This window comes from Glycine soja, chromosome 4 (assembly GCF_004193775.1).
Source record: "Glycine soja cultivar W05 chromosome 4, ASM419377v2, whole genome shotgun sequence".
NCBI lineage: Eukaryota > Viridiplantae > Streptophyta > Magnoliopsida > Fabales > Fabaceae > Glycine > Glycine soja.
In genome coordinates, this window is record NC_041005.1 from 4,486,366 (window position 1) to 4,512,708 (window position 26,343).

The 26,343-nt window shown below is 33.6% G+C and overlaps 3 protein-coding genes across 6 annotated transcripts; 2 read left to right on the forward strand and 1 right to left on the reverse strand.

The window, feature by feature from the left end:
- Window positions 1-4,702: 4,702 nt before the first annotated feature.
- On the forward strand, window positions 4,703-10,910 carry LOC114408860 (F-box/LRR-repeat protein 15-like). Of its 4 annotated transcripts, XM_028372045.1 has the most exons (18): window positions 4,703-4,918; window positions 5,104-5,296; window positions 5,461-5,695; window positions 5,786-5,918; window positions 6,072-6,168; window positions 6,245-6,442; window positions 6,524-6,794; window positions 6,878-6,976; window positions 7,073-7,161; window positions 7,275-7,374; window positions 7,460-7,630; window positions 7,833-7,985; window positions 8,292-8,452; window positions 8,576-8,774; window positions 9,037-9,503; window positions 9,587-9,650; window positions 10,309-10,395; window positions 10,574-10,900. In XM_028372045.1, the coding sequence occupies exons 2-18, from the start codon at window positions 5,202-5,204 to the stop codon at window positions 10,640-10,642; spliced, it is 2,688 nt and encodes an 895-aa protein (XP_028227846.1). In that variant the 5' UTR covers window positions 4,703-4,918; window positions 5,104-5,201; the 3' UTR covers window positions 10,643-10,900. The 4 variants fall into 4 exon arrangements, with proteins under 4 accessions (XP_028227846.1, XP_028227845.1, XP_028227848.1 ...); XM_028372044.1 differs by having other exon boundaries at window positions 4,703-5,296; XM_028372047.1 differs by having other exon boundaries at window positions 4,703-5,296; window positions 6,359-6,442.
- A 2,293-nt stretch (window positions 10,911-13,203) lies between these two features.
- On the reverse strand, window positions 13,204-16,184 carry LOC114408320. The gene is made up of 7 exons (XM_028371347.1): window positions 15,913-16,184; window positions 15,835-15,877; window positions 15,017-15,111; window positions 14,725-14,769; window positions 13,999-14,066; window positions 13,752-13,862; window positions 13,204-13,471 (listed from the first exon to the last, which is right to left on the reverse strand). Exons 1-7 carry the CDS (start codon window positions 16,114-16,116, stop codon window positions 13,342-13,344), a joined length of 696 nt encoding a protein of 231 aa, XP_028227148.1. The 5' UTR covers window positions 16,117-16,184; the 3' UTR covers window positions 13,204-13,341.
- A 1,430-nt stretch (window positions 16,185-17,614) lies between these two features.
- On the forward strand, window positions 17,615-24,649 carry LOC114408861. The gene is made up of 2 exons (XM_028372049.1): window positions 17,615-18,008; window positions 23,847-24,649. The coding sequence occupies exons 1-2, from the start codon at window positions 17,930-17,932 to the stop codon at window positions 24,449-24,451; spliced, it is 684 nt and encodes a 227-aa protein (XP_028227850.1). The 5' UTR covers window positions 17,615-17,929; the 3' UTR covers window positions 24,452-24,649.
- Window positions 24,650-26,343: the final 1,694 nt, after the last annotated feature.

The following is a 26,343-nucleotide window of genomic DNA, read 5'->3' on the forward strand; positions in this document are numbered from 1 at the left end:
TACTTATATTTTAATTGATCACATATAATTTTTTTATAATTAAATATAGGATAAAATATGAAAATGATTCATCATCTTTTAATCAAACTAACTTGCAGTTGCTCACACAAATTTTGACCAATTTTAGTTTTTTTTTATAATTTTCTCCCAATTCTTATATTTTATATTTTATTAGTATTGTCTGTATTATCTTTATTATATTTTACTTTTATTAGGCTTTTGCTAAACACATCTCCATCTTTACTTGTACACCTCTTTTCACTCATTATTTTTCCAATTATATCTTCTTTTTTTCTCCAGAAGTTAGTGCACCCCCTTCTCTGTCCCCTTTACTCTTTCTTTTGTTCCATATGATCTCATTATTAAAGTCAACTTTAGCATCATCGCCTAATAAAAGCATGCAAACAAACACGTTTAAGTAAATGAGTACACTAAAACTCCAAAACCTTATCAAGGAATTTAATTAAGGAAATCCCTTGCCCAGACTCTCTCATAGTAATTTAGAAAAGTTCGTGCAATGAACCCAGTCATGGCAACAAAAATCCCAAATTTCTAGGCCTACTAAAAGACCAAAGCAGGATAAGAAATTCCTCCATTCTGTAGAATTTATCAAATTAATTTTTGAAGCAACCATCAATCATTCAGATATCATCAATAGCTGCAATTAGAGTTTGATACCTATGAGTTTAAATCAAAGTGAAGCAACACATTCTAGGGCTTGGGTGCTGCTCAATCCAAATGATAAATTTAAGAGTAAGATTATGCCAATCAGTTTGTCATAAGACTAGTTTGAGTTTGATTTGGATGTTTCATTTGGATTTAGTATTTATAAGAGATAGGGGTTTAGGTTTTGTCCCGTGCTGCAGAGTAGAAGGGGGTGTTGTGATCTTCATTAAAAGAAAATAAAAGATATAGTTGGAAAAAAGAAGTGAAAGGAGTATAAAAGTAAAGATTTTGAAGGTGTACTTAGCAACAGCCCTTCTATTAATACTTTAATGGGCTTGGCCACTTGAGCCAGTTGCTACATTCACCGCATGTTTTATTGGGCTAGATCGTTGAGGACAATAATCAACTTACATCTATGGAAACAATTATTCCTACTATCGGATTTGTTATTGGTAGTCTACCAATTTATGTGAAATATCTCTTTTGTCCGTTCATCAAAACCCTACACCCCCTTCCCTTTTCCTCATATCCAAAATTGTCACCCCCACCCTTTTGCGCGTGACCCTTCCTTGTCCATTACGGTGCAACCCATCCTCGTCCACTGCACACGATCCACCAATGTTGATGTCCGCGTAGAGATCCAAACACCCCATGCATCACGATCCACACGCACCTTGCCTTTTTTTTTGTTGCAGGTTCTATTGTTAAATTTGTGTTGTTGTTTTTGAATTTGTGGTGTTGTTCTTGTTGAATCAATGTTTGTTATCAACGGATTTGGATGGTGATCAGGGTGGTAAGGGATGTTGGATAAACAACAAAAATATGTTTTCATTATTGTATATTATACAACAAAATTGTATTTTTGTTGCATACATGGGATGGAAAAAATAATGACAATATGACTTTGTTTTACCCTATACAACATAATTGTATTTTTATTATTTTTTTTCACTTCATTCAACAACGGAAACACGATTTCATTGTCTATATAGGAATGAAAAAATTACAACAAAAATATAATTTTATTACACGCTTGTACAACAAAATCATATTCTCATTGTGTTTTGTTTTTTTGCTTCCCCCATATAGACAATGAAAACACAATTTGGTTGTGTTTTTGTCAAAAAGGACAATTTTGGAATACTTCTGAAAGACACCAAAGTAAGTAGTACCAATAGCAACTGTGATAGTGTCAGCGGTCATCTCCATTTTATCGTATCAATCATTGTGGAGTTGTTTAGTTTAATTTATCAATGATATCAAATTCAAATCTTTAATATGCCATAACATTAAATACAAAGAAAACTTTAACATTTGTAGTAATAGAATATTATCATTTAATATGCCATATTAAAGACAGGGACGGATATCCTCCCCGGAAACTTTTCACATATATATATATATATATAGTACAAATGTTATTACAACCATGATTAAGGTTAATTAGTATAAAATGATATAAAATAAGTTGTGTGTAATGTTATTATAATAATAATTAAGATTATTATCATTTAATATCAAAATTAATATTAATTTTGCGTAAAAATATTATTTATTAAAAGGTAGACTTTTAAACAATTATAAAAGAAGAAAAAAAGTTTTCAACCCCACTTTATAAGGTTTCTAGATCCGTTTTTGCTAAAAAAATATAGGAAAATATATTTGGGATTCTTGTAAAATTTAAAAAGTATTAATTTTTTTATAACATTTTTCATATTATTTTGCTCATAAGAATAAAACGTACTTTTGTTGGTTTTCAGCAATTCTGTTAGACGATTATCTTGTGTGGCTAATGGATTAAATTATTTGTCTACTCTTTATCTTCTCAAGCATGCTCAAAAAAATTCGATAACATATTATTACTTCATCTTTCTCACTCATCTGGTCACAAAGAATACTAAAATTGTCGGACAAAAAAATTCCAATTTTTTGGTGTTTAGCCAATAATTATTTAATTTATTTTGAAAGATTTTAACCTTGATAAATTATTTAATTAATTTATAGTCAAATTACACATATCAAGTTAGTGTCTATGTTTAACTGAGTTACTGTTGAGGATTAATATATATATATATATATATATATATATATATATATATATATATATATATATATATATATATATATATTACAAATACCAATATGAAAAATTTTATAAGGATAAAATTAATATTTTTTAAATTTTACAACATCCCAAACATATTTTACCCAAAAATATATTATATATACATTAAATTAATATAATTATAACTATGTATTGAAGTAATTTATTTTTACTAACAGTTGGACGATAAAAACATCTCCAATAGAAATTTATTAAGTGAATTTTTTGAGTTATTTTTTGTGATTCCTACGATACTTGTTGTAATCCCCATAATATATGTTATTTGTAAGAAATTTATACATAATTTTACTTCAATGATAAAAAAAAACTCTAAAAAACTTCAAGAAATTCATACTTTTGTATTTATTGAATTATTAAATAATTAAACAGAATAATATTAAAGAAAAACAATTAGATAAATATTTTTTTATCGATAAGAAACAATTTCTTGTAAAAAATAAAAATTTTATTTTTAAGAAACTCTCACTGGTAAATAAATTTGTTCCAATAGGAAAAAAACACCAAGAAATAATTTATACACTCAAGAAACCTTCCAAAACTCTATTAGAGATGCTCTAAGTTTGTTTACAAATAATTATATTATTTTAACGACATTAAAGTAATATAATTATTTTTATTTCAATGTAATTAAAATATATAATAATTTCAATTAAACATTTAAGTAATATTATAATTTTATTAGAATGTCATTAATCAAACTATTAAATTGTTGAAATTTCTTCTTTTTAGTATAAGATATTATTTAAGCCAATAAGAAAAAGTATAAGATATTATTCATGAAGGGGAGAAATTTAAAGAATTAATTGAGATTAAAATTGAAATTTAGATATCTATGTGTATAGAGAGAGAGAATTTTATTGTTAGCATGCTATTGATATTGATATGGAGTAGTTATCACTTTATGGATGACTATAAGAGTTTAAGAATTGATTGAAGTGAAAATAAAATTTATGATTTCTATCTATAAAATGGATAAAATTTATGGATCGGTATAGATAAAATTAAAGTTTAGAGTGTCTATTTAGAAAAAAAATAAAGTTTAGGGGGTAAATATATTTTTCCAATTTGTTTTTTATTATAGAATTTTTCCAATTTTGTTTAACATTATGTTTACTCATATTTTAATAAATACTATCCGATTATATTTTTTCCAACTAAAATAAAAGTGCTACATAATAACATATCAAAACCATATCATCATATTGATATAAATATAATCTTTTTTTACTTCGATGGTGTTTCTTTACTAATTTTTGAATGTTACATGAAAAAAATAACTACTCCTATCAATAACATAAATCTGTATTTCGGAGTCCCGTTGAAATCAGCATAAAATGGGTTTATTTGAATTTGTTTTGGTACATTTAATTTTATTTTAGTACATGGGTTTATTTGGATTAAGACAAATATTTGAATTTACTATTGATAATTAATTACGACAAATATTTATATTTACAGTTGATAACCTTTTTAAGATGTGATAAATATATAATAATTCTTATAACTATATTTACAACATTATTACTATGACATGTAATAAATTATTACGTGTAAGAGAGATAGACACAAAAGAATGTTGCTGTAGAAATAACGTTTAATTATTTTTAATATGAAACATGTTAAAAAAAAAAGAAACTAAATCAATGTCTAATTTATTTATTAGTAAAAGATTAAGTTAATGTCCTATACTAGTAATCTTTTTTAAGAGAAGAGAAGAATTGCAAGCAGCGAGTCCCTTTAAATCATTAATATTAACGGAGTCATTATTTTTTGTCTTCAAAATTGAAATCAGAAATGAAAATGCTCATCGATCATCCTTTTGTAGACGTAAAAAGAGACAAGACGCCAAGCACTATTTTAAAAAATACTAACAATTAATTAAAATAACCAAACAATAAATATCAGGTTAAACGCAATCTCTAACTAGCTTTCGGCAAAGAAGCAAAAGAAACAACACTTCAGAGAAACCAAAAATCTCAACAAAGCAGTTTCTAAGATCCGATCCATTCAGACCATTCCACATTTTGGGGAAGAAAGAAAGAAACTCTCTTACACCCTAGGGTTTCTCTCGCGAAATGTGCCCGATCGAGACCTAGGGTTTGTTAGGTGTCCCAATTTCCGTGCTGCATTTGTTTCAAGCGTGAGGGCGAACCCTGGTGCAGCGGTAAAGTTGTGCCTTGGTGACTTGTTGGTCATGGGTTCGAATCCGGAAACAGCCTCCTTGCATATGCAAGGGTAAGGCTGTGTACAACATCCCTCTTCCATACCTTCGCATAGCGAAGAGCCTCCGGTCAATGGGGTACGAAGTTTTTATTTGTTTCAAGCGTCGTTGTTCCGATTCTGTGCGCGAGGAGGGCGTTTTCGGAAGCGGCGATTTCAATAATGAGGAGTAGTTGTGTCGTTTGACGAAATGGAGAGGAACCGGCGTCGTTCCGACGGAGAGAGTAGTTCCGTTTCCGCTGAGGACACTCGCCGGAAGCGCGCCAGAGTCTACTTCGATTTCGAGTGAGTTTAAGTGCGAGTCATTGGCATTGGAGATTCGTTGCCTTTAAGATGTGGTGTTCTTCGCTAGGGTTCTGTTTCGACTTACAATTGATGTTCATTTCTGAATTGGGATAATGGCAAATTGCATGTTATCGAGAAATGTGATATATTGTTTTGTTTTGCAGTGGCCCTCATTGTATTGTGAAGTGTTCAAATGCTGGGAAATCCAGTGCATCTGTTGATGAATTTGTGGATTATGATAATTTTCAAAGATCGTCTCTTCGATCCAACGATGATGATGCATTGAGGTCGATGTCTGCTGGTGAGGAGAGTAACTTTGACGAAGGAGATGACAGTGACATCTCAAAAGTGGATGATCTAGAGGTCAAGATGGATCTTACGGATGACTTATTACATATGGTATGTTTTGGGAAATGAATTGTTCTTGTGCTATTTGTTGTTATTTTAATGGGTTAGAACTCTGTCCTTACCCTTACCATTGTAATTTAGGTCTTTTCGTTTTTGGATCATCCCAATCTCTGCAAAGCTGCTAGAGTCTGTAAGCAGTGGTGGACTGCTAGTGCTCATGAAGTCTTCTGGAAGAGTTTGAATTTTGAAGATCGGAGCATATCTGTAGAGCAATGTGAGCCCGAGTGTATATGTTTCATAATTCATAATAAGTTGTTATTTGTAACAATTAAGTGTCTTTTAGCATTTAACAATGGGTATTGGAAATAGTGCCCCGTGCCCCTTGTGAACATGTAAATGTGCTGATATAATGCTTGTGTATTTATAGTTGAGGACATCTGTAGGCGTTATCCTAATATCATGGCAATCCGTATGTCTGGTCCTGCCTGTAACCAGCTTGTCATGAAGGCCATTTCTTCGTTAAGGTTGGTAGCTTCTTCTGTATTTGGGTTGCTAATCAAGTTATTTGTGATTCATGTTATTCTTTTTAACTGTTTTCAGAAATCTTGAGGCTTTAACATTGGGAAGAGCTCATATAATGGATAATTTTTTCCATGCTTTGGCCGATTGTTCTATGTTGAAAAGACTGACCATCAATGATGCTATACTTGGCAGTGGTATTCAGGAGATATCAGTCAATCACGACAGGCTGTGTCATCTCCAATTGACAAAGTGCCGTGTGATGCGTATAGCAGTCAGGTGAATATATCTTAGTGCTGAGCTCACCTTTAGCTGTATCTTTACCAGCGAACTGAAATGTTATTTCTTATTCCTTTTCAGGTGCCCACAACTTGAAACTATGTCATTGAAGCGCAGTAACATGGCACAGACTGCGCTCAATTGCCCCCTTTTGCAAGAGCTTGATATAGGCTCTTGCCACAAACTTCCTGATTCTGCTATTCGTTCAGCTGTTACATCATGCTCGCAATTAGTTTCTTTGGACATGTCTAATTGTTCGAGTGTTAGTGATGAAACATTACGAGAAATATCCATGAATTGTGCTAACCTTAGTTTTCTTGATGCATCGTACTGCCCCAACCTATTCTTGGAGGTATATTTTAGAGTCTATAGTCACCTTTTGACAATATAGATTCAATCTGCCTTTTTTTAACATGTTTTTTCCTCTATTTCAAGACTGTTAGACTGCCAATGTTAACAGTTCTGAAGCTTCACAGTTGTGATGGCATCACTGCAGCCTCAATGGCTGCAATATCTCACAGTTATATGTTGGAGGTGTGCATTTTTTCCGTGACGCTGATATTAATATCTCTTATTCCTGAGCTACACTTGCAAAATGAGAAATGACAAATGACGTTACTGCTTTTGTAGGTTTTGGAGCTTGATAATTGTAGCCTATTGACATCAGTGTCTTTAGACCTTCCCCGCTTGCAGAATATTAGATTGGTACACTGTCGCAAGTATGGCTTCCTTTGTTTGTTTTTTTTTGCATGTTTCTCTAATGCTTCTAATCACACTGTATTCTTGAGTATTTTCTCTTCTAATTACCTTTTTAAATTATTTTTCTCGTCAGATTTGCTGATTTGAACTTGATGACCCTAACGTTGTCGTCTATCTTGGTGTCCAATTGCCCTGTGCTCCATCGTATCAACATCACTTCAAATTCACTTCAAGTATGTCCTAATTATGTTTGTCAATTTTTGTTCCCATACTGTGTATACTATAATAGACTAAAGGACTGAATTTGTGGTAATGCAGAAATTAACAATACCAAAGCAGGACAGTTTAACCACATTAGCTCTGCAATGCCAATCTTTACAAGAAGTGGATCTCTCTGAGTGTGAATCTTTGAATAACTCTGTATGCAATGTTTTTAATGATGGTGGAGGTTGCCCAATGTTGAAATCGTTAGTTCTTGGTAATTGTGAGGTATATTTTTGCTATTTAGTGTTCATTTTCCCAATTTTGCTTGTGCATGATTTACACAAGTAGTAGTGACCAATGGGTGTCATGTATTGTACTTACTCTTTTAGTCATGTTATTCAGTATATCCCATATTGTGAATTTGGCCTATGGAGTTGTTACCTATAATTTTTTTTTAAACTCACCTATGGTGTTTTAATGAATTCAGAGTTTGACATCAGTTCAGTTCATCAGTACCTCTCTAATCAGTCTTTCCCTTGGTGGTTGCCGTGCAATAACTAATCTTGAACTCACATGCCCTAATCTAGAGAAAGTTATTTTGGATGGCTGTGATCATTTGGAAAGAGCATCATTTTGTCCAGTAAGTGATATTGATTGCCTTATATTCTATTTTGTAAGAGATTAAACTTGTTAATTCTTTATGCTTTTTGATTTGAACATTTAGCATACTGCTAAATCGATAATTAAGGCTACTGAATATATGAAGTTTTCTGGTTGTGGGTTTTCCTGACTGTGTTCTTTAATCAAAAGTTCATATTTTACAACACAAGACATCCGGGTTTTTCTCCCTCTTCCACTGCAATCCTGCTTGCATGAGATGGACTTTTATTAATCTGATTACATTGGCTAGAGTCTAAGTTTTTTCTTTTCTTGACTTGCTTCTCAGGTTGGTCTTTTATCTCTCAATTTAGGAATATGTCCAAAATTGAACACACTCAGCATTGAAGCACCGTTTATGGTTTCACTTGAGTTGAAAGGATGTGGTGTACTATCTGAAGCATTCATTAATTGTCCACTCTTAGCATCTCTCGATGCTTCCTTTTGCAGGTTATTTTGTACATTATTTTCCCATTTATCTTTCTTTCTAAAGAGTTCATTAATTGTCTCGTTGAACATCCCCATACTGTTCCTTTTGCTTTGCTGACTGACTTTTACTGTTTGGAATTACAGCCAACTAACGGATGGCTGCTTGTCTGCAACAACTGTCTCATGCCCACTGATTGAATCATTGATATTAATGTCATGCTCATCAATTGGTTCAGAGGGTCTTCGATCTCTGTATTGTCTTCCAAATTTGACTGTTCTTGACTTATCATACACTTTCTTGGTGAACATGCAGCCTGTCTTTGATTCTTGTTTGCAACTAAAGGTTAGAGTTACCAAACAATGGTTTGTTGTTCTTGAATATGTTTTTTTTATCATAAATAGTGCTAATGAGCTGGGTTTTTACTAGTTGTACTATTCCACTACTTGACTTAGAATAGTTGTACTCATCTTATAACATCATATCCTCTCATAATGTCAATCTGTCTTTTCTCTTTCCACCATATTTTGGATAATTTAACATTTTATATAATTATTATCTTCATCATTTCTGATAGTGCTACATTTTTTTCTCCTGTTTCATGAAGGTTTTAAAGCTGCAAGCATGCAAATATCTCACTGAAACATCACTTGAACCTCTTTACAAAGGAGGTGCTTTGCCAGCACTTCAGGAGTTGGACTTGTCTTATGGAACTCTCTGTCAATCAGCCATAGATGAGCTTCTTGCTTGCTGCACAAACCTAACTCATGTGAGTTTGAATGGCTGTGTGAATATGCATGATTTGAATTGGGGAAGCAGTCGTGGGCAAAGTGACAATTTCCCTGCTGTAAACACCCCATCCTGGGCAAGTTCTAATGAGATTATCTCTGAATCAAGTGAGCACTCTGCTCGCTTACTACAAAACCTCTACTGTGTTGGATGTCCAAATATTAGGAAGGTTGTCATTCCATTGAGGGAAAATTGTTTTCATTTGTTATTTTTAAACCTTTCGCTCTCGGCAAATTTGAAAGTGGTTGATGTCACATGTCTCAACCTATGCTTTCTTAATTTAAGGTATGGTTGACTCTCGAATAAATGTCTGTTGGTTTTTATCCATCTCATATCAGATATGATAATGTCTTAAATTCTCTGTTCAGCAATTGTTCCTCTTTGGAAATTTTGAAGTTAGAGTGTCCAAAATTGACCAGTCTATTCCTTCAGGTATTAAGTCTTACCTGCTAGTTTTAATCTATTGATGCATTTGTAAATTTTGAATATTGACGCTTCAGTGTTGTCTGGTCTTGTTATTTTAGATATGTTATAATATATTACGTATTATGTAGGTTATCTTTTCTGCATTACAGCTGTTATCAGCCAACATTTTTACCTAGTGAAGCTTATTGACATGTTTGAAACATTACCCTGCTTTTGTATCATTGATTTTATTTCATATTTACATCATTCTCTTGGCTTGGATTGTCTGGCTCCTTTAAAACCTTGCATAATTGAGTATTTTCCTGTTCAAAGGTTTTTTATTAACTCTAGAGGGTTGCATAAGTCTTTATAGAAACATGTTTGGATTTGCGATTGGCTTTTTGTGCTCCACCAGAAATGTGTCTTGTTTGAAATGTATTTAGCATATTGTGTTAGGATCCAATTGCAAGGTATGGGACTTGAGTCCCACATTGAAGTATAAGATTCTAGTGTGGGTTTATAAGTCCTAGGCTTTTCGAACTAAAATAGCTATCTTTTGTATTGGGGCCCTTATCATATTGCCAATATAATTTACAATCAAAATGTTGCACCTCACCCTTTATCAATTTGTGTCAAACCTCTTTGTTTCATTAATTTTTTGGTGTTGTGTAATTTGGGTTTTCAGTCTTGCAATATTGACGATGAAGCTGTTGAAGCTGCTATATCAAAATGCACTATGCTGGAGACTCTTGACGTTCGCTTTTGTCCAAAGGTGAGAGAGCAAACTCAGTTTGTGATATTCCTTCATCACTTTGCGTGTTGTCTTGGGCTTTTATCAATTTTAACTATTTAACCTGTTCATACATAATGATGGAATAGTGCTTGAGTATTAGTATTGTTTTTGGTCATGATCTTCAACCAATTATTGTATATTTTATGGTGCTTCATAGATAAGCTCAATAAGCATGGGAAGATTACGCACAATTTGTTCAAGTTTGAAGCGAATATTTAGCAGTTAGTCAACTCTGTTACTATGATCAAGGATATAAAAAAAATTTCCTAGTGCTTCACTTGGATCGAAAGCGCGCTTGGTAATAAATTTGATTATTTCTTCGTGTATTGTAAATGGCTAAATTTTAAATTTGTTTTTTTGTTTGGCATATGGAAATCCGTTGTGTATTTGCAATAATTTATCTTTGTTGTTGTACCTGTATTATTGTAAATCAACATTTCAAATTTAAGCTTTTTTGTTTTAAATTCTAAAGCAGTTTAACGTATCCATGTGAAGAACACAGAGGTATCTGATTCTTGCTTATTTTTTCAGTTTTTTGTTTAAAAAATTGTTCCGTAAAATAATTTTACATTTTTCAATAATCAATTTCTCATCCAAAATTTATTTATGTTTTCAAAACGTGTTTTAAAAAAAAAAAGAAGCAAAAACAACTGAAATAATGTTCTCACTTCTTCCTCCCAAGTGTTCAGGGGATAACCTTTTAGGGAAAAAATATATATATTTAGGGGACAAATACTTTCAAATGGGTAAAGGTAAAAACAAATTTTAGAAAACAGGAATTTGCTTTTAAAATTAGGAAACAAACAAGGTCTAAGTTTCTGATGATTATTGCTGTGTTACCTTACAATGCAATAGGATGTCAGTTGGGGGAATTTAACACGTGCCTATTATGACTTAAGGTAAGGTTTTTTCAGTTTTAATGATTAAAATTGATCACAATATTTTAAACTGTTGTATTTAGATCCGATGTCATTTTCCTCCACGTACTACCTCAGTTGTTCTTTGAAAACAATAAAATGAAGGACATGGACAATTCCTTATTCCCATCTTTCACGTAATCTGCTTCAAAATTTTCGTCTTGTACTCTGGCAAACGAGAATATTGCATCGATAAAGAAACAATTTCACAAATGTTTTAGATCAACAAGGTTACAACTTATATGGCACCACTGTTCTCTATGGTTTACTCTACTAGGTTGCTATAATTTTTATAGTAAAATGTTTATTTTTCTTATAGATATAATTTGTTTTTGGTCCTATTTTTTTTGTTGGTTTAATTCTTACAAATTTAATTTTTTTAAAGCAGTTCTTGTAATGTTTGGTGCACTTTTTTTTTAGGATATCTTCTATGAGAAGTTGACCCAAAAAAAAGCTTTTAGAGTAACTTAATTTCATAAAATAACTTTTAGAAAAAAAAAGCTTTTAACTTTGTAAGGATTTTTTTTCTCCACATCTTGCACCGTAACTTGTTCAATCACTCTCTTCTTTGAATTCCTATTTGTCCCAAACTACCATTTTTATAAAATAACTTCACGGACTTGCAAATTTGAATGCTTTACCGGCTTTTGCATTTAAGTGTCACTGTCTTGCAATTACCTCATAGTTATCAACATTCGTTGGAGGTATATAGGGGACAAACACATTTTGGGTTAAGTGTTTGAATTATTAACTACAACGGTATATTTATCAAACATTTTATAATATTTATTAAAAATTTACATTATTGAATTGTTATTAAATAATTTTTTTATCTTTTAAAAATATTATTGAACAATAATACAAAATTTTATAAACATTTTATCTTTTGTAACTAATTCTAAAATTTCTTTATTTAATATTATATATAATAAATTATTTGTAACTCACTTTTAATATTAATTTTGACTAATTAAAAGATTTTTACATTTTTAAAATTAAAGGTTATAAATGTATATATTTTATATTTTTATGTATTATTATATCAAAATAAATTAATGTTAAATTAATTTTACATAACATTTTTTTTTATAAATATTCTTTTATTGAGTGAGACAATTTGCTTTAAATAAAATTAGTTTATTTTACTGAACAGATTTTTCATTTAAAAGAAGTTTTACAATAAAATAAAAATGATCAAATAAATTATTTCATTTTTAACAAAATCACATTTTTAGTAAAACTCTCAAACTTCAGATTTAGTATAATCTCCTGCACACATGAAAGAAGCTCGAGTGCAATTGCATTAAATATTCAAGAGAACTTTGTTGCTCTCAGTAATCTCTACCAAAATTACTTTAAAATAACTTTTAAACTGCAAATAAACAAAAACAATTTCAGGTTTTGAATCGATTTTAGGTTCTTGCCAATTCTTCTTGTGGTTATTTTCTAAAGAAAAAATTGGGGTGAAGGAATGATTCATCGAGTTAAGATAGGAAAACTTTTCAAATTTAAAGATCACTCAGAAAATTTATATCTACCTAATCCAAAATAAGTGAGCATGTATGGGTTGCAAATATTGGCGAGTTTATTATATATTAAAAAACAACTTTTGATGTAAGATAGTCTAGTGATTATTATTTAAAAATCAAAAAAAGAAAAGAAATTGATTTATGTCGGTTTGCATTCATGCAAATTGCTTTTTCTAAAAAAAATCGGTTGATTTTATGAGAAACTATTCAAAATAGTTTTCTATTTTAATCTGATTTCAAATTCCTTTACATTTCTGATTATTTTGAAAAACTAAAATAAAAACATGGAAAACTTTTAAAAGTGATTATTTAAAAAAAAACAATTTTTTATGAAAAAATTGTAATAGACTCGTACAATTTTTTTATATTTCGATACACAATGTTATTTTTGTTTTAAGGTTCTGCCTTTGGAACATAGGTTCCATGGTCTTAAGTCTTAACTATCGTGGCTACTCAGAAACGGCAAGTATGTTAGGTATTCATAGTATTGATTCTAGTTGCTTTAAATCAGGGTCCAAACTCCCTGTTTCCTCGTCTTCCGGTTCCCTGTATGAATCAGCTATAACCTCTCCTTTACTCAGCACATCTGAAGGTACGGTTTGTAAGAGGCTGAAACACAAAGCTCAGTAAGAATCACGTCTTTCTCAGTTATATGTGTGCATCATGACTAAGTTTGGATAAAAGTTGGAAATGTAACTTAGCACATTTCTGAATTCCTAGACATAAAATGAACAAGGAAAACTTTGCTACATTAGGAATAAAAATATTTTTGAGCTCTTCGAACTGATATCCAAAAATACACCAAGTTGGTATGTCACAAGGAGAAATATGTGCACGAGGCAGAAAGGATATTATGGGCAAGAAAAACAACAAAAACTACACAAATCACCTGTCCAGAGCGCCAAGGGCAGAATTGATTTTTGTCTTCATTGATTTGACTGAGGCTTCAGGATCATTTCTTGATGCATGAAGAAGCAAGGAATCAAGTTCTTCCAGTGACCTTCACAGACAGAATTCTTCCAGTTGGGGTTTGAATCTTTCATATTGGCAGAATTCATTTCTATACAGCATATAGCTCAATGGCTAATTGTGATAGTTAATTCATGCATCTTTTATAAGGAAGTTGATTATAATACCTCAGGCATTCATCAACATCATTGAATGCAGTTTTACCATTGCCACTGTCAAATGCGTACTGCACCACCTATAGAAAGATTGTGACCCTCTAATTAACTTTCATACACATAATTACATAAATAATTAATCTACTACAAAGTGAATCACTTTAGACATGGATATCATCAATGGAGTGAGCTTTGAACAGCAATCACTGAAGCAGTTCGTTGTTCTGTGTTGTTTAGGAGTCTTTTGAAATTTGCTTGATAATGAAGTCAAGTATGGCTGTATCAAGCAGTTTACAATCTTCTCTTTATTTTTTCACTCCTCGATGGAGATAGTAACAACCAAAGTGACTACTTCGGTAGGCAAATAGAAGCTTGGCATCATATGTTAGCAGTGTTAGCAGCAGAAGCAGGAATGAAGATTCACCACCTGGAACTCACGAGGAACGCCCACGAAGGAGTATCACGCAACCTAGGCACTTGGAGGATTACATATAACGACTCAAGCAGTGACTGCATGCATGCATAGTTAAGTCACGATTTGTATGAACCATGGGTTAGTTAGTTAGGCCCTTGGTTAGTTAGTTACAACAGTGTAAGCAGTTACGAAACCGTTAGAGTTGTTAGATCTCTGTAGCAAGCGTAAACTCACTGTATAAAAGCTTGGCCCATATTCGAATAAAGCAGAGAATACACTTCTGAGAAACTTAGCTTTAGTGAGGAGGATCCTTGGCCTCAAATCAAGGAAGTTTGTGGTTTCGTTTTGCCATCTTCATCTCCTTCTCCCTGACCCCACACCAGCACATAACATCATACTTTTAAAATTTTGGGGAACTGTGTATAAGAAATACTCACTGTAAATATATGAATACTGCATACTCAATTATAGGAATGAAACCTCATAAAAAAGTTTTCAACTGACTCAATAGTAGGGGAGGGGGGTTGTTGAAAAAAGAAGAAGAAAAGATTGGTAGAGAAAAACATTTTCACATTCAAAAGAAGAACTAAGAAGTTGAAGGAAGCCTTCACTTACTGCTCTAATATTTACACGAAGTGATGCTGCAGGCCCAGAACGAGATGGAGACCGGCAGAGGGTGAATTGGGGTTCCTCACCCTCTAATGTTTTTTCTGAAGTGGTAGAAAGAAAGGCCTTAGTAAGTAAACTTTATATTACCTTCAAATTATTATTGCTGCAAACCATGTCACATGAGCTTAATACTGATAGCAAGGAGATAAAATGGGAAGGAATGACAAGAAATTATCAATTACGAAATAAATAACTTGAAAATGTTGAATTCAGATATTTTCTAATGTTTAGATATCTAGCACGACAAAGGCATTATCCAAGTCCTTTGATCTGAAACTCTGTAAGTGTATGACAGCTGGTACATATCAAGCTTCTTCCCGTAGCATTTCAGAACAAATTAGATTTAGAATCACCCTTCTTCTTCGTATGCACTTATATTGATTTAACCATAAATTAAAGGTAGAAAATCCAAAACCAAGAAATAAATCAAATATCCCCTCAAATCAAATAATTTGTCTAGTATATAATTCAAGGAATATGTACTGTATTATTATTAAACCTTCTCAAAGCTAGCCAATACGATAAATATTAAATTATGAATACTTATCTATGTAAAGATGAATTCACCAAAAAAAAAAATGCATCTATGTAAAGATGATAATAAAACCTTGTGAAAACTAACTAGTAAGTAGTAACTGATAGTTAAACTAATTGAAGGAACTAACTAACAAACTCGTAACAGCTAAGTAAACTAATTATAATTATAGGAACTAATTAACCGTTACAAGCACAAAGAAAAAATCCAGGGCATTATCGTTTGATACCTCTTAACATACTTATCGAAAGGATTTGCTTGGGCAGCATCACCTGCAACGTGAATCATAAAATAAAAACCAATCGACCATGCGAAAGAAGAAACGGTGAAACAAACACGTACGGTTAGGAATGAGAAGCAAGTGTGAGATAACCAGAGACAATGACACAGTGCGCAGCCCTTCGCGCCATGTCGGGGGTGACACTGCGCACCTCACACGCTTCGCCTTCCAACTGGATAGATGCAAGGGCTTCTTGTTGCTAACATGCGCAGGGGTGATAAGTGACGCCATGCCCACACAACATGATCGCAACGTTGATGTATTGCCGATAACGTAACCGATTCAGTGGGTCCCACTCTTATCCTCTTAGTTGTGACTTCTCTTTCACTAACCCCCCACTACTCTTATTCTTCATTTCTTCCCACATTGTTGCATTTTTTGCAGATATACCCTTACCATCTGTCATAATTATTCTATCTAATTCTTTTTTTTTAAATACTTTCTGGTAATGTAAGGAATACATTGAGAGAGCCTTTCTCATAAGAAAATAAATATTGACTATAAAATTTCATCTCGAATAACTAAGATTGAAATATATTAAATTATATGTTTTTTTCTTCAAATATCACACTTGCATTGTTGGACAACAACAAAAGTGAAATTTTATTATTAATTACTATCCCATCGACCCTTTTTATAAGGCATAATTTAAAAGAAATTCGTGATTCTTTTTAAAAGATATTTTAGAATTTTTATCAAACATTTTTTTTTTCAATTAATTATTCATACTAAATATTTAAGCATTGCATTTTTTTTTATTAATAATGGTCTATACTACTCTTAAACTTTAATATTTTCACATTATTAATAAAGGTAAAATTGATACATTGGTAATATTTTTTTAATAAATTCAATAAAATCAACTACATTCATTATATTTATTGGTATGTATAATTAATGTATAAATTGTTTTATAATAAAGATAGAAGGAGGATGAAATATTATACTTTTTTTATATGTGTTTGATGACTGTTGTAGTATTTTTAAATGTTTAATTAATGTGACATGTTAGTATCTTTTTTTTTTTTTATACTTTTGGTTTATTAAGGGGAAGACTTTGACACATTTGAACTTTAATTATAAGATAAGAAAAATCTAATTAATAATTATTTTTGTTGATGATCCAGAGTAATATTTAAATAATTCAAACTTTAACTTCAATAATTTCCCGATCAGTTACTTAAATACCTTTTTAAATTTAAAAACATGCTATTGTTTTACATGAAAATCACAATATATAATTACTTAGTAATATTATTTTTGGGATGTTTGAGAATCATTTTTATAAATAATTATTTTACGTGAATAAAAAATAATTATTTTTCATTTCTTTTTAAAATTAATAGAAGCAATTATTCCTTTAAAATAAATTGAATTAGACAAACATTGAAAATGAAATTATTTATCAAATATAGTTAGTTTAATTAATTAAATTAGTTGTAAAATACATTCCTTTTGTTTATAAAAGCAATCCAAATGATTTGGAGCTACAAATTGTTACAATTTTGATAAAACCGCAGTAGATCCTAATCTTTTAACAATATACCACCAATCAAAAATGAATTTGCATCCAGTGTATGTTACAATTACAACTAAAATAATCGACTCACCATAACTTGAAAAAAAAAAAAAAAACAGCTATAATACTTTGCATTATTTAACATTTTTTAAACAATAGCTTATGATGATAATTTCTTCAGTCTCTCGTCCTTTCGGAACAAAATAATGAATTTTGTTTTCCAATTTGTACAACCAAATATAACCTCACCGACAGAAAATGATCTAATTTGTTTGGCAATACCAACTTCAATTTATATCTTTAATAATGGAAATTTACTTGCTTTAATCCTATAAAATTTCCAGAATCGTTGAGAACTGAGAAGGTACCAAAAAAAAAAAGGAAAAACGTAAAGTTGAGAAGGGCCACTCGCTTGGTAGAATTTCTTGCATTTTATTATTTTGAAATTTGAAGCTGAAGGCACCATTTTGAGACAGACACAACACAGATCTGTCTTGAACTTCTCTGTGTTCTGAAACAGCAACAATGACAAAAACCATGACTATGTGGTTTCTGTTGGTCTCTCTTTCCTTCATTTATGCTGTTGCCACTGCTAATACTCAAAGTAAGTCTATAAAACAAGTCCTTTTTTCCCCCTTTGTTCTATTTAGTGGTTTTGGTTTCAGATTTGGAATGTAACTGTAAGTGTCTGGGGTGCACTATGTTTGATCTGCCTTACAATCACTTTAAGATGTACTTTTTATTTTCTATATTTTGACTTAAGTCTTTCTGATGCGTCCCATTGTAGCTTCTTCTCATTCTGGATTGCATCTTTGACCTTTTAAAGGAACTGAGTGTCTGTTTGCAATGCCAGTGATGCTGTCAGCTGTTCTCTGAGTAGATTTCAATTGCCTAGAGCTTTCGTGTATTTTTGGTCTCTCATGGGATTTTTTTGTGTGTGTGTGTGTTCTTTGCTGGCATGGAAATTGGTGCCATGTTGGATCTTGCACTACTATGGTGGAAATGTCTGGTGATTCTTGATTTAGACGGCCAACCTTATTGTCTTTAGCTTTAAAACTCGTTAAACTTTGTGTTTCACTTTCCTATTTGTGCGGTATTGATTCAAGAATGTGCTTCTTATGTGTATTATGGCAATAACCCATTTGAGGTGTACTGTTTTGGAGAGCTACTTCGGTCATTTGCCCTAGATTGATTTTGTCAAAATATAACTTTTGCTCTGTCTTTGGCGTTTCTAGTTCTAGGAAAGAAATAGAAGTGTGGATATGGTTATAAAATGACGAAGCTGTAAAGTACATGATAACTAGGTGGCTTTGTTTGAAAATGAAACATTTTTCGTGTGGTAAGGAATTAAACAAGGTTTTAAAAACGGTTGGCAAGGACAATTGTGGTTGCAATGTCTGAGGTTTTTGGAGTCTCCCCAACTGCAATAGCAGCATTTCTCCTCAATTTTCTGCATGGCAGCTGTTACTGCGACCACAATTTAAAACCTTGGGAGCTAATGGGTTGACCTCTGTTAAAATTGTCACTTTGCTGTTTTATTCTCAAACCTGTCTGTGCTTCCACCCCATCCTAGTCAATTTCATTTCATTCCAATGACATTAGATTTCCAAACAAAGTAAGACGTTTTCCTTTCTTTCATTAGCTACAGTGCTTTTTTAAAATGATGCCTATGGAAATATGATACACAATTGTATCAGAGGTGCTGCAAAACAGAGGGTAAGTAGCAGTAAAAAGAAGAGAAGAAGCAATTTGAGAAAATGGGAGCGAGCTCCCCCAAGTCAGAGATGAAACTCCTGACTCCAATTTCAATATTCCAAATCTTTTTCCTCCCATTTACAATCGTTTTCCCCTCCCTAGATAATAGAAATTCCCCTTCCCACTTCTTCTCTCTCATCTAACAACTAACTTGCATGCAAAGTCTCATTTGGCCTTTTGGGCCTACGGGAGTAATAGAGCCTAAAGGGCTTGACAAGGTTTCTATCAATACCGCTGCCTGGGAAATTGGCCTTGTCCTCAAGGCCAAAGGAAGGAAACCTGGCTCGAATGGAAGGAGCGGACTCCCAGGATGCATCTTCAACTGGTCGTGATTTCCACAGGATTAGCCACTCCAAGGCTTTAGACTTCCCTTCTCTGGAGGCCAGGATGGCTTCGGGCTCAAGAGGATCAACATCAGCAACCTCCAGTCCAGGAGGAAGGCCGGCAGCCACTACTCCAGGTTTGATGGAGCGCTTAAGCAGAGAGACATGAAATACAGGGTGAACTCTGGCTGTAGCAGGGAGTTGAAGCTTATAGGCCACTTCTCCAACCTTTGCTATCACTTGGAATAGACCAAAGTAGCGGGGAGAAAGTTTGGGGCAAATACAACAAGCAACTGTCTACTGACGATGAGGATGCAACTTAACATAGACCCAATCACCCACAGCGAAAGCAAGTGGACGGCGGTGAGCATCCACGTAACGCTTCATTGATTGTTGGGCGGGGTGGAGATGAAACTTAAGCTGCCGCAATGCTTCGTCTCTATCTAACAGAATATTGGCCACTGACTCGACTTGGGTCTCGCCCACCAGTAAACAGAGAAGGGAAGGCGGCTTGCGCCCATAGACCACCTCAAAAGGGGTCATTCCAGTAGAAGCATTGGAAGATGTGTTGTACCAGAACTCAGCCCATGAAAGCCAAGAGTACCACTTCACTGGCTGGTCTCAAGACAGCGGTTCATGACCTCTGTTTGGTTGTCCATTTGTGGGTGGTAAGAGGTGCTCATGCGTAGAACCATCCCTTGTAAGTGGAATAGCTCGTGCCAGAACTTACTAAGGAATAATGGGTCACGATTGCTGATGATGGATTTGGGAAATCCATGAAGCTTAGCTATCTCACGAACGAAACTTTCAGCAACAAAACGAGTCATAAATGGATGTTTCAATGCCATGAAATGAGCATATTTTGAGAGGCGGTCAACCTCTACCAAGATCACCTCAAATCCTTGGGATCATGGCAGACCCATAATGAAATCAAGAGATATGTCTTCCTGCACCACCTCGGGAATGGGAATGGGTTGCAGTAGACCCGTGGGCAACATTGCTTGATACTTATTCTTCTGACATATATCATAGCCCCGGATGTACTCCATGATTGCCCTTTTCATACCTTTCCAACTAAAGGAACCATTTATCCTTTTGAATGTCTTGGTAAAACCTGAGTGGCCCCCAGCGGGAGTGTCATGAAAATCCTTGAGCAAGGTGGGAATCAGAGATGAAGATGCTAGAAGCAACAATTTTCCCTTAAAGAATAGCCACCCCTCTCTTGCCATATAGTCAGGTTTAGAATTAGGATCGGTTTGCAAGGCAGTGAGTGTTAGGTAATCAACACTCCCTCAAACAAAATTACCCATACCCACAAAGGATCGAGAGAACACACACAAAGATTACATCGTGGGAAAAATAGTAATAAACATAAGAATTTAATGTGGTTCGACACTTCTTGCCTGCGTCCACGGAACCGTCTCAAAAGTATTTTTCTATTACAAAAATGATTTCAAGATTGCAATCCACCCTAAATAGTGTATCACTTTACAAACCCGAGTACCCCACTCAATGGTTACAAGAAATGATAACACTCTCACACAAAGACACTTTTCTCTCAACAAAGTGACTTTGTTTCACAATCTCTCTTCTCACATACTCTTTGTTCATGTGTATCTTCTCCACTAATTCTCTTCTCTATTTATAGTGAAGATTGTCACCAACTGTAATAAATAAGTTCTCTTGGAAGTTGAAACAAAAGTAACTTTCAATGCATCCATTCAAATAAGCTTCATCTAGTAAAATGTAATCTTTCACTTTGCATTTAAACCACCTAAACCTCAGTGATAAAAATTCAATTCCCACTATGCATTAAGTGCACCTTATCTTTTGGCTTGAAACTCTACAGTGAGGATGTTTTGGAGAGCTGGATCTTGTTTGAGCAACCTCGTCTCGAATAGTTGGAAAATCTATCCAGTAGGGGCTGACAGAAATGGCCCCAAATTCTGCTTCTATTGATTTTCTGGACCTCATCAGCGGCCTTGTTATCAGGACCAGACTTATACCACACCTCAAACTGGTATCCCATCAGCTTGGAGAGCCAACACTGTTGGTCTGGGGTTGTGAGACGTTGCTGCAGCAGGTGGCAAAGGCTTGTATGGTCAGTAAAGATCGTGAAGCTCCTACCCAAAAGATAATGTTGCCACTTCTGAATTGACAAAGCAAGGGCCATAATTTCTTTTTCATACACAGATTTAGAAACATTTGTGGGAGAAAGAGCCTTGCTGAAGTATGCAATGGGCTTTCCTTCTTGCATCAAGACTGAGCCAATGCCACGTCCAAACGCGTCACACTCAATAATGAACTCCTTGGTAAAATCCGGCAAAGCTAGCACTGAAAACGATGCCAAGCACTTCTTAAGCTGCTCAAACGCTGTGGTCTCCCCAGAAAAATCCCTCCTTCTTAGTAAGGATTGTGAGGGGTTGGGCTATCTTACCATAGTCACAAATGAACCAGCGATAGTAGCCAGTGAGACCCAAAAACCCGCGAACTGGCTTGGTGGTTTGTGGGATTGGCCATTTGAGCACCGCATGAACCTTTGAAGGATCCATTTGAATACCATGTGAGGAAATCACATGTCCCAAGTAGTCTATGGAGGTGAGCCCAAAGTTACACTTCTGTCGGTTGGCCACAAAACAATTATTGCAGAGGACAGTGAGCACTGTGGTGAGATGAGACATATGAGTTTGCCAATTGGGACAGTATACCAGAATATCATCAAAAAATACCAAGACAAACTTGCGCAAAAATGGACGAAACACATGGTAGATTGAAAGGTGGCAGGGGCATTACGAGATATTCGTAATGGCCGTCATGTGCCCGGAATTTGGTCTTGTGAACATCCTCTTCCTTCATACGAATTTGATGGAAACCTGATGTGAGATCGATCTTGGTGAATATGGTGGAACCATGGAGCTCATCCAAAAGTTTGTGGATCGTCGGAATTGGATATTTGTCCACCTCTGTAGCCTTATTCAAGCCCGAAAGTCAACACACATACGCCAAGAATTGTCGTTCTTCTTTACCAATATCACTGGGCTTGAAAAAGGACTTATGGAATGACGAATGACGCCCTCTTCCAGCAATTGGTGGACCTGTTTCTCAATTTTGTCTTTATGATGGTAAGCGTACCGATATGGGTGCACACTCACTGCTTTGGTGTGAGGCAGCAATGTGATTCCATGATCATGGTCACGACGAGGAGGCAGCCCCATTCTGGCTTGGAAAACCCCTGGAAATTGATCAATTACGTTCAGTAAAGCAACATCTGTGGGAAGTTCCTGTGTTTGCAGTGAACACAAGGAAGAATTCTGAGTAGCAGCCTCATGAAGGACATGCTGCAGTGCTGGAGAAACAGTACAATCAGCGAGTGGATACCCCTGTAAGGTTATCACTGTTAACCACAAGGTCGAAGGTTCAAGCCCTTCTTCTATATTAAGACAGACTGCTTTAAGGATTTAGGAATTTGATGAGATTTGGTGTTGGTTCAGAGCAGAAGAACAAGTTTGGGCAAATGAATCTGTAGCATTCATAATGAGCACTGTAAATCTGTATTTATCATATAGATGAATCAGTTTTTTTTTTTTTTTTTTTATCTAAGAAAGTATCAAAGGAGTTGGCGGAAGTGGGAATTGAGAATGATGAAGTGAAGAAAGAAAAACAAAACATTAGCTGTTGCTTAAAAAAAAAACTCGTGATTGATATTGCTCTCAGCGTGGTAATAATCAGTACCAACCTTCATTATATTTGTCTTAAACGTGCATTTGCCAGATAGTAAATTCTTCTGTAGGGGAATACATTAATATTTAGCAGGACATAATTTATTAATTGAAGTTTTCTAGTCCTTTTCTTTGGTTCTGCCATATTTCATACGTGTTTGAGATGATATGCTCGTTTATGTTTCACCGGTTGTTTTTGTTTAACGGTTCAGAAAACTTGGTCTATATGCCTTGCCTTGCCTTGCTTTGCCTTGCTTTCTTATCCTTAGCTTGAGACTACGTATTTTGACATTTTCATTGATTATACAAATATGACTACTTTCCTCAATACAAAGCCTCCTTATGGCTTAATGAAAATTCCCAAGTGTCTTGCCTTACTTTCTTATCTTTAGCTTGAGATTACATATTTTGACATTTTCATTGATTTTATGCATAAAACTAATTCCCTCAATAAAAAGCCTCCTTATGGCTTAATGAAAGTTCCCAAGTACCAATCCATCTATGGTCCTGAATCCTTCATTGTTTTGTTTTCTTTCCTTACTATATGATTTGATGTCTCTAAATCCATCTTGCATTTACTAGTATCTTCCCCATTTAGGTGTTCTTTAAATTCCCATTTCTGACATACTGAACAAAACTTTGCAGTCAAAATTACTAACAACCCTGCGGACAAGTTGGTAGCTGCAATCAACGAAAACAGAACTGCTCACAAGGTATCAGCCTTAACCGACAACCCGGGGCTTGCGTGTATTGCTCTACAATACATTAAGGCATACCAGGGTGAATGTGATGCTGTGGGAGGATCTGATGGCAAGAAACCTCCTGAGTCTCACTTTGCTGAAGTTTTTGCCCCAAACTGTGGTGTTGAGGCATCAACTCTTGCTCCTATAACTGGTCGTTTCCTAGCGTGCCAGACTAAGTATGTCCATGCTCCGGAGGCATTTTCTGATATCCTCATAAGGAACCAAAAGAGCATAGACATACTCTACAGTAAGAATCACACTCAGGTTGGTGCTGCTGTCACAGGTACTGATGGGGGCTCTCCTTACTTCTGGTGTGTGTTGTTTAGCAGTGGCAAACCTAACAACACCTTTACTTTTGAGAGTGGTGTGGCTAAAATAACAAAACCTGGTTGCTTTAGTGGAGCTAACGATGAGTGCAGTGGTGCTAGTGATTGGTCACCACTCAATGGGATGTGGGTATTTGTCACTTCAGTTCTGATTGCAATGGGGTTTGCTTTATCATTGTGATCATAAACTGAGATAATCTGTGTGATCTCTCCACTTGATTTGGATGCCTTTGTAGTCTTTGATGTATATGAAAGGCTTGGCCTCGGCTATTCCCCCCCGCTTGATTTTGTAATTTGTCAAGAGATTCACGTCAATTGTTTTCCCAACTTTCTTATTTACATATAAAATTTGTGGTATTGGCTCTTGCAAATTCTCTAATGTGGGACTACAAGTTTTCTTTTTCTTTTGCTTTATTTTTCCTTTAAAAAAAAGAAGTGAGAAATTGAGCTACATTAAGAACATTTCTGTCCCAATAATAGGGATTTGGATCTTTGAAAATATATCCTAACCCTTTAAAAATAAGGATTAAATGGAATCATTGCATATAAATTTTTAAGACTAGAAAATAACAGCACGCATTGATTAATAAAGTAGGAAAAGTGAGACGATTAGTCCGAATAATAGTTTTGAAAAAATAATATACATTATTAGCAATTTATTTTTACTAACTACATTGAGCAAATTTTTAATTCTTATGAATTAATTAAAAAAATATTATATATATATATATATATATATATATATATATATGGATGGAAATAGTATTATTAATTGTATCAGTTAACTTAATTGCTCTCAATTTTATGCTTTTAGTAACTTTAGTTACCAACTACTTTTTTAACTAACTATAGTAAAGAGAAATGTTATGCTAGAAACATATTCCTTCATTCTAAAAAGAATGTTTAAAATTAATGCACACAACTTAAAAAATATTTAATGTTAAATAAGAGTAGTGGAAAAAATCTATTAAAAGAGTAGTTGTGGAGTAGACATAATTATTAAATAAGAATGTGTAAGAAAAAACAATTAGTGAAACCTGAAATTTGTAAAACATTAATAGTTTTGGAACATAAAAGAAAAGTTAAAACATCCATGGTTTTGAAATGAAAAGATTACTTTCTAATAAACTCTTGTTGGAATTTATTAAAATTTTATAAGCCCCACATCTTATTAATGAAAGTTTATTATGATTGGGTAATTTTTAATAAATTGTAACCGATCCTTTCAAGAAAAAAATTTGTAACCGATCTTATAAAATGTATTCAAAGTATGTGATTACCATGGTGTAGGCTAATCTTTGCATAACATATAATTAAGTATAATTAAATTATAAAAATTATATCTGTACCCAAAAAAATATAATTGTACCCAATAAATTATAAAATTTAAATAGGTCATGTAAATAGTATTTGAAATCACCCATAAAAAATTATAAAAAATTACCTAATAATAATTTTACGGTAATAGTATCGTAGCGAGTATAACACCTTTCTTACACCAAATAGGCCTTATTGATCACCTTTATGTTTAGCCTAATTCTATCAAAATTTGTTTTGAGACAAACTTTTTTCCCTCTCAAATTAAGATCACAAAATGAGTATTGTGTACTGCACAAGAGCATGGGAAAAGAAAATAAATTCTTACATAATTTTCAACATCTTACAAATAGTACACTACAGCTAGAGCGTGTTACCATCACAGAGACGATTTAAATTTCAAAATAAGAAAAAGAACAGTAAGAATAGCAACAATACCGCCAGAGGAACCAATAACTTTATGAATCCAGTAACGATCAAACCCTGTAAAGCTCCGGTCCAGGAAAGCTGATAAAGCTATGCCCAAAATCAGTAGAAAGAGCAGAAACGGCAACAAAACATCAACGTTGATGGGTTGCTCCTCATCTTCCAGTTCGCAAGACTTAAAAATACTTGAGAGGTTACTTACATTGATAGTGAGACATGAACTGATGAGATGTTTGAGACTAACCTCATTCAAGTACTAATATAATATTACTATTGGAGTATAAAATGTGAGGTAAAATTTAATATTAAGTATGAATAGAAAAATTGAAT

Bases quoted from the DNA above. Each gene is read 5' to 3' on its own strand.
- LOC114408860 (XM_028372044.1), top strand. From the start codon at position 5,202: ATGGAGAGGAACCGGCGTCGTTCCGACGGAGAGAGTAGTTCCGTTTCC. The intron at 5,297-5,460 runs GTGAGTTTAAGT...TTTGTTTTGCAG, and splicing joins AGAGTCTACTTCGATTTCGA to TGGCCCTCATTGTATTGTGA. The intron at 6,795-6,877 runs GTATATTTTAGA...CTCTATTTCAAG, and splicing joins GCCCCAACCTATTCTTGGAG to ACTGTTAGACTGCCAATGTT.
- LOC114408320 (XM_028371347.1), bottom strand. From the start codon at position 16,116: ATGGCGTCACTTATCACCCCTGCGCATGTTAGCAACAAGAAGCCCTTG. The intron at 15,878-15,912 runs GTCGATTGGTTT...TTCACGTTGCAG, and splicing joins ACCGTTTCTTCTTTCGCATG to GTGATGCTGCCCAAGCAAAT. The intron at 13,863-13,998 runs GTATTATAATCA...CTGTCTGTGAAG, and splicing joins GATGTTGATGAATGCCTGAG to GTCACTGGAAGAACTTGATT.
- LOC114408861 (XM_028372049.1), top strand. From the start codon at position 17,930: ATGACAAAAACCATGACTATGTGGTTTCTGTTGGTCTCTCTTTCCTTC. The intron at 18,009-23,846 runs GTAAGTCTATAA...AAAACTTTGCAG, and splicing joins TGCCACTGCTAATACTCAAA to TCAAAATTACTAACAACCCT.